The sequence below is a fragment of the Papilio polytes genome, unplaced genomic scaffold (genome assembly GCF_000836215.1).
Source record: "Papilio polytes unplaced genomic scaffold, Ppol_1.0 DF820956.1, whole genome shotgun sequence".
NCBI lineage: Eukaryota > Metazoa > Arthropoda > Insecta > Lepidoptera > Papilionidae > Papilio > Papilio polytes.
The window spans coordinates 48,148-56,656 of NW_013528248.1; the positions used below are offsets into that span (position 1 = coordinate 48,148).

The following is an 8,509-nucleotide window of genomic DNA, read 5'->3' on the forward strand; positions in this document are numbered from 1 at the left end:
ATGTATCAACAATATACAACGTTAGCCGACTGTAAAAAGCTTAAGAGATAGGAATGAGAACATACGGTGCGAAAATCTAACAAACAAACCGAGTGCGATTCCCGCGATTCGGCCCGGATGACCTGAGGGTCGGTGGGGCCATGGGTGGTGGTGGGGTAACGTAAACAAAGAGGTCTCACTCACCACACATGGATGTGTAACGTATACTAACCTCACTATAGTAATATATGCAAAAAATAGTTACTAAGGGTCACTGTCACTTTGAGTACAACTAGTTTACTTATGTCATTTTGCAGTCCAGAAGTGACTTGCTAAATTACCCTAATTCATTACATCCCGACATAACCAAGCTCATGAAATAGGCTTTGCTTAAGCGCAAATACTGGTTTTCCATCTATACTTGTATTAAAAATATCTTCATCCCTTATATTCTTTTGGAGAACGCAGAGACAAAATATTTTAACTAGCTGTTGCTCGCGACTTCGTCTACGTGAAATAAAAAATAGTTAAAAAATGTAGCCTATGTTACTCAGCGACATCATCATCCACTTGCCCTTATCCCTTACGGAGGGTCGGCACAGTATGTGCTGCTCTTCCATACATCTCTATCAGCCGTCATATCTGAATCTACTTCTTTCTTAAGCATATCCTCTTTCACACAATCCATACATACTTTCTTCGGTCTTCCTCTTTGTAGCCATCCACATTCACTCTTAACATACCATACCAAACCACGCTAACCTTTTGCTTCTTACTTTCTCCACCACTGGCGTTACTTTCAACTTCCTCTAATATACGCTACATGCAATCACCTTTCATCCGCAACTTAAAAATAGACTCAGCGACAACGTTGTTTGTTAATAGTGAAATAATTTTATTCCAGCCCACTAGTTTTTAATTTATTCCAATCCATACAAAAATACAAATCTTTTCTTTTTTAGTATATATATGAACGTTCATCATCCACTTGCCCTTATCCCTTATGGAGGGTCGGCACAGTATGTGCTGCTCTTCCATACATCTCTATCAGCCGTCATATCTGAATCCACTCCTTTCTTAAGCATATCTTCCTTCACACAATCCATCCATACTTTCTTCGGTCTTCCTCTTCCTTTGTAGCTATCCACATTCAATCTCAACATATATAGTATATATATGAACGTTATGGTATTTATAAAATTCCGAACATGTTTGACGAATTATTGTCGCGTATGTTTTATTTGCAGCCCGAGAATTGTACCACACATCTTCCCGCTTTGTATGCTCCGTGCGTTTGCACTTTACACTTATTTACACTTTACACTTTGATGAATTGTCCCTTTGCTTTGACTTACTACGACTAAACGATCTTGCAACAATACATGTGGAAAAAAATTCAAATACTAACGACATCCTACGAGTTAAGCAAATTTTTGGGATTACGTTTTTATTGATAACCACAATTTTATTAAAGAGAAGTCAACTATACTCGGTTTATTATTTTCAATAATATTATTTTGTATTATGCTTACGAATGTACAAATTATATGTACTAGGTAACATCTTTATTATTGATTTAAAAGTAACCAAGACTTTACGAATTTATTCTTTTATAAATTAAATTGAAACTTTTATAAAAAATATAAGCTTTTTGAATATTTTATTTGGATTCTTCCTTGTTATTTCCCTAAATTATTAATTTTAATGAAATCTGATTACAAGTGGATTTTTGTTATCCTGACCACCTTTCACATTACAAGCGTGATTGTTTACAGTTGCTGGCCATGGTGGCGCTGGCGTCGGCCGAGCAGATGCAATGGGTACCGTACGGGAATCTTCAAGCTTACAATCTACAGGAAGATCAGCAGGTATGAGATTTAGGTTAAAAATAGTTGTGTATCTGAAAATATCAAGATCTAACCATAGAAAAATATTGTTATCTATACTATTATAATAAAGCGTAAACAAACACTTCTTTGTTGCCTAAGATGTCAGCAATTACAGCATATTTTTAAATAATCCTTTTTTTAATAAAAAGCCCTACACTTACGTCACGCTTTAGGCTATATATTTTCACGCCATTAAACTTAGGGGGTAAATATTTCGGATAAAACCATAATGTCGGAAAAAGACCATAAGTTGCTGCCAACATCAAGGAAGCAAGGTTGCCATGGTTTGTCATCATGTCATGTCATTATGACATTTGCAATTGATAATTTGAAATAATAAAATGAAATTTTCTTAGTTTTATGCGGATGAAGTCGCACGGGAACAGCTAGTCTTACTTATAAATGTAAAAATTTGATGGATGGATGTTTGTTAGAGTTTGTAGCCTAAACTGCTGAACGGATTTCAATGATATTTGGCTTAGATGTAGAGGATAGTCTGGAAGAATCTAGGCTACTTGCTTTTGTTTTTTAATTCCAGTCGTTTTTGCAGCAATTTTCAGAATGTTGTTAATAATACTAAAAAGGCAGATTTATCTTATTTAATATTATTTTTCTTATTACATTAAGTGTTTCCCTTTCAATTTGATATCTTTTTCGTTCTTCAGTACTAGTTTGTTTTCACCAAAGAAAATTGCTCGGAACATATATAAATATATTTCTTAACGTTTGATGTTCGCTCGTAAAAGTAAGATTTATATGTGGGAACGTTAAAAATTCAAGAGTGTTGGGTTACCTCCGCGCGTGTAACATATTTCCACACTGATTCCGTAGATATTTATTGTTTAAATCATCTTCCCTACCTTATTCTACTCCCGTAGGGCGCACTATGTTTTCACCCTCCAAATATCATCCGTCATCTCATCACTCCTTGATCATGTCACCTTTCACGCAATCCATCTCTTTCTATGTCTACCTCTACAGGAGAACCACACTCATAACTAACGTCTGTCTTGTTATATACTATTCATCCTTTGAGAGTTTTCATTAATACTCTGTGGTTCTGTATTACAAGAGCCTTCGTAATTTCCATATTATACATGTTAAAAAAACGTGATGGGTTTGTTGTTATATTGTAATTATGTACCATGTAGTCTGAAAGAACACGTAGTTTTAAATAAGCGACGACAGTCGCGATCAAAAACTAAGTTACGTAAATACTAAAAAAAATATGTTCGCTGTTATATTATAATGTTAAAAGAAAGGTGTAATTCCTCCTTCAAACTTCAGTGTTTTATAGGTTTTTTTACATTTACTTAAGGATCTCTAATCTTAAGAAATCGTAATGTTTTTTCCGCTAACAGAAAATAATAAAAGAGCGTAAAGTTAAGGTTACGGCGGCGCACATTTTTTATTATAAAGCATCCAGGTGGATTTCGAGCCTTAATCTTTTCCCTGGCATTACCCTGCCATGGAAATATTGCCGATAGCAGTTATAAAATACGGCTGATATTAAACACACATTTTTTACAGATATTGTTGAATTTAATATTATTATGGATGTTAGAATTTGTAGCCTAAACTGTTGAACGGATCTCGATGAAATTTGACATAGATGTAGAGGATAGTCTGGTAGAAGACATAGGCTACTTACTTTTGTTTTTTACATACCACGTGGACAGAAAGATAGTACTTTATAAGTATGAAACCTATTTTAACACCAGGATATAATTTAAGTTCACCAGTTCGTAAAAACGTTCACGGTAAAACTGTTACCGTTACGCAATCCATTGGATAACAGTTAAAAAATAAACGGTTCAGTTAAAGAGAGTAAAAGCTAACTGCAGTTCGGTTAACTGCCCGTCGCTGCGATGGTTTTTTTTTAACTTTTTAACTGTGTCGTGCAAACGGATGTTAGGTACTAAAATATAAGCGACAGCGGGAGGTGTTAAAAAAATCCAATTTGTTTTTAAATAAAATAAGTTCAATGGTTTTGATAGGCTTAATTTTAACCGATTTTATATTTATTTAGTTAAATTCTAAGGTATTCAAAATGATAGAAAAAGTACATCAACTTGAGCTGGCTTTTTTTAAATAAAAATGAGTTATCGATTGAATTTTTAGTGTTTCTTAACTAGATACTTGTCAAATATTTTTGTAAGCAACAATTTTTTTTTAATTAGAAATGGATATCAAATCATAGGTGAGATCGTGGTCAAGCGCTAGCTTAAAAAGCTTAAAAAATTCATTGTTGTGTAATCAATGTAAAAGTAGAATTCGCTACCGCTTATGCCTTACACCCTTATCCTAATTCGGGAAGCGAAAACGTTAAGTGTACCGAATTGTACAAATTGAAATTTTACAGCGCTAATAATTTTAGACTTTGCTCTAAAGAACATTTTGGTTAAAAAATACCAAAGTGGAATTTTAAAAACATTTCTATGACAATTTCTTTTATGATTTCTATTCCAAATATTTTACGAAATTCAGAGTCATTTTATAGTTACTACAATTGTTAAGTGTAGATTTTTATTTACACTAAGCGGCTAAATTAAGTATTACTTATCGTCTTTGTACAGCAGAAAGACGGGAAAATATAACAGACACTGAGGTCCAAATTCTAAAACGAATCTAAACAAAATCGCGTCGTTGTCGTTTACAATCCGACAGATGTCAATAAACTTACAATTGAAGAATTTGCTATATGTTTAAATATAGTTTTAGAGCATGCGTATATCTTTGACTGAACTATGACGCAACTGTCGTGCGATTGTCGATTGTTTCGCAATTCAACTGTTTAGTCGCACAACTAAAACTCTCGTAACCTTCATATAAGCTCATAGGAATCAAAGCAAGACTAAACAGTTATGCGCTAGTTTAGTCAAATGTGTATTTTTTTAGTATTCTATCGTAATACACTAAAGAAATGAATTGTGGTATTCCAATAAGAGATTCTAATGAGTTATAAAACATTTTTCCAGGTTCAACCAAGCGAGTTCTCAGGAGGCTATAACTTCGGTGATGAAGGCAGTTCTTTAGGAGATCACGGGAGTTCCGGTCATGATTTCGGTGGACAAAGTTACGGCGGCCATGATTTCGGAGGCCATGATCTTAAAGCACATTCATATCCAGTTCATCAACACGTAGAAGAAGAAAATCCTGAACCTGTTAAGCATTACAAAGAGATAGTCGTACCTGTACATAAGAATGTGGAGTTTAAAATCAACCAGCCTGTCTTGATTCCTGTACCGCATCCGGTCCCTATCCAAGTGCCGGTTCCTAAAGCGGTTGTTATACCTATTATTAAAGAGGTATCGATTCCAGTTGAGAAATCGGTTCCCTATCCAGTGGAGAAGACAGTTCATGTACCAAAATTCAAGAGTGTCCCATTCGAGGTTGTGAAACATATTCTTGTTCCAGTGGAGAAACCAATACCTTTCAAAGTTCCTGTATATGAAACGATTATTCATACGAAGAAGGGATCCCATAAGATTTAATTTTTAAGTTGTGTGTGTGTGATTGTTATTGTTATTGTTATTAGTGTGATTGTGTTGTGATTGTTATTTAATTGTTGTTAATAAACTTTGTTATCATATTATTTTTTTTTACAATTCTATTATGGTTTATCATTTTCCGAAAAATATTTTTATATTCTTTTGAAAGAAAATTTAAAAGCTCAAAAGAGGGTCATAATATTACTATGAATAACCATAGAGTACAAAACATAAAGTAAAAATAATTTTAAGTAAAAAGTGTAACTTTTATGCAAGGGGGATAATCACTAAGTAATGCTTTGGCATAAAGGAACTTTGTCTTATAGTTAAAAAAAATAATTACGATATAGTATTCGCATCGCTTTCTGTGTGCTCTAGGTTTATTTCCACAAAAAGGCACGCACCATTTGGCACATTAATGAGTCGCATTGAATCTGCAGCGCCCTCTGGCGCACTGCAAACGCATTTCATATAATTTACGACACGCAGAATGCTTACAAAGTGGAATATACGAGTATTTGATTATTGGATAGTATTGCTCTGTACTTCGACTTTGACTGTTAAAAGACAGGATCTGTTAATCTCTCTTATTTCTCTCCGTCTTCAAGGTACAACAAGATATAAACTAACTTGTTTGTTTGTTTGTTTTTAAAGTTATGTGTTTATAAAGAGTGAAATATGAACAAGATACGCTAATGCGTACTTTAGTGCAATGCTCTTTGCTTAGTCCAAGGCTATGTAGTCAAAAGCTTTTGGTATTTTTACACGAGGGTAGAGTTAGACTTTGCAGTATTGTTATTTAGTTGCTAACGAGTTTAATTTTTTTTTAATCTAAATTTAAACTAAGGGCTTCTTTTAGTTGCAAAGTACCTGTTAGCGGGAATTTTGATAGTAAACTCTATATTTCTGTGCTCTATCTATGGGTTTTAACCGTTCTGCGAAGCATATTCTCGAAAGGTAACCATGGCAACCTTAAAGTTTCATTAGCAACATGAGTCAGGGCTTTGCTACCGTTGGCGCCGATAAGTTGAGTACAGGGCTGTATTCGATGTTTTAATTATTTGTCAAAGGAGGAAAGAAATAACAAAAAGCAATGAAAAAACACGGAAGTGTGTTTTGTAAAAAACATTAAATATGTTGTTTTAACATTTTTTTGTACCTTTAATGTCATGTTATCAGCAACTTATATTAAAAATTAATTTAATCATAAAGTTTTATTTAAATTGATTCAGTATACTAATATGTAAGTTAATGTATAACATAAATCTTACTAACATTATAAATGCGAAAGTTTAGATGGATGGATGGATGTTTGTTAGCGTTTGTAGCCTTAACGGCTGAACGGATCTCCATGAAATTTGGCACAGGTTTAGATCATAGTCTGGAAGAACACATAGCCTACTTTTTATCCCCGGATAAGTTACGGTTCCCGTGGGATTCATTAACATAGTTTTTTAATGTTTACTCGATCATTCAGCAACGGTTCAACACATCTTATTGAAATTTGGCACAGATATAAAACAAAGTCTGGAGTATACATGGGATAAGGTTCATACCCGTGACAGTGGTAGTGCCCGCTTTAACATCTTAGCACGAATGGGTCGGCACGCCCGGTGTAATACCACGACCACACAGAAGATAGGCGTGAAATGAAAGCAATTCCGTGTTTCGTCTGATGAGTGTGGTGCCGGAGGCCTAATTTAAGTCCCTTTCTCTTTACCACCCTTTTCTTATAAGGAGAGGTTGGGAAGAGGAAGTGGATTTGACGGTGGAGGAGAAGCATAGGAAGGGGAAATATCCTCTTTATGTGCGTCTCCTCCTCCGTCGTATAAGGGTAGGCAACGCAAGCTGCAATTGCGGATGTCTATGGGTAGCGGTCGCTTCGCCATTTTGGCGGTTTCAGGTGGCCGCTTGCTCGTTTGCCACCTTATGTTATAAAAAAAAAAAGGTGTCCGGTTCCCAAGGGATACGTTGCTTTTTGTTATTTATGTAGTTCGAATGTTTTCTAATACCACGCGGACGAAGTCGCGGGCAACAGCTGGTGATATTATAATTAGAACTGATTCCGACCCTGTGAGACGCGGAAACTTGAACCGTACATTAATCATAGCTTTTTGACGTCAATTATAAAGGCTCTGAGAATGAAAGTACTTCATATAATGTACTGGTACTATGATGGATACGGTAATGTGGAAAATCGTAGGGTTTCATGACTTTTTGCCCTACTCTAAGGAGGGTAAGGTTTTGTATGGTATGTTTGAATTTACTTGATGACAAATTAATTGCGAATTCTTTCTATACCCGTAGTGGGCCAATGCGGTTGACTATGGCCTAGTCCAGAGATTCTCAACCTTTTTTTTTGTTGAGGTACATGTTTAACGATTTCAACATTTGGCGGACAACAAAGAAAAAGATAAAAATTATTTACTTACTACAATACACTGCATAAATTGTTTATGACAAAAAAATTAAATATACGAAACAAACTAATGTATACTACAATAATAACTAAACGTTTGTTAAGGCATAAAATACAAGCAAATAATAAAAATTTGGCGGCGCACATTTTTTTTTTTTATAACACTAGGTGGCAAACGAGCAAGCGGCCACCTGAAACCGCCAAAATGGCGAAGCGACCGCTGCCCATAGACATCCGCAATTGCAGATGCGTTGCCTACCCTTATACGACGGAGGAGGAGACGCACATAAAGAGAACATTTCCCCTTCCTATGCATCTCCTCCACCGTCAAATCCACTTGCTCTTCCCAACCTCTCCTTAAAAGAAAAGGGTGGTAAAGAGAAAGGGACTTAAATTAGGCCTCCGGTACACACTCATCAGACGAAACACGGAATTGCTTCCATTTCACGCCTGTCTTCTGTGTGGTCGTGGTATTACTGGGGGCGTGCCGGCCCATTCGTGCTAAGATGTTAAAGCGGGCACTACCACTGTTAAACTAATTTAGGTTAGGTTCTGAGCCTTAGTGGGGATGTATAGTGAGCTGGTGATGGTGAATTATGAATGAATGAATGAATATGTATTTATTGCCACAAAATAGAAATTACATAAAAGGATTTATTCTGAAGGAAACACAATCGTGGCAAAAGGTAGCCAGCTCAGCGTATGCAGGACGGAATAATCCGTTCCTGCGC

The 8,509-nt window shown here is 35.5% G+C and overlaps 1 protein-coding gene across 1 annotated transcript; it reads left to right on the forward strand.

The window, feature by feature from the left end:
* The first annotated feature begins 1,763 nt into the window (after positions 1-1,763).
* On the forward strand, positions 1,764-5,362 carry LOC106109937. The gene is made up of 2 exons (XM_013291595.1): positions 1,764-1,847; positions 4,847-5,362. Exons 1-2 carry the CDS (start codon positions 1,764-1,766, stop codon positions 5,360-5,362), a joined length of 600 nt encoding a protein of 199 aa, XP_013147049.1.
* Positions 5,363-8,509: the final 3,147 nt, after the last annotated feature.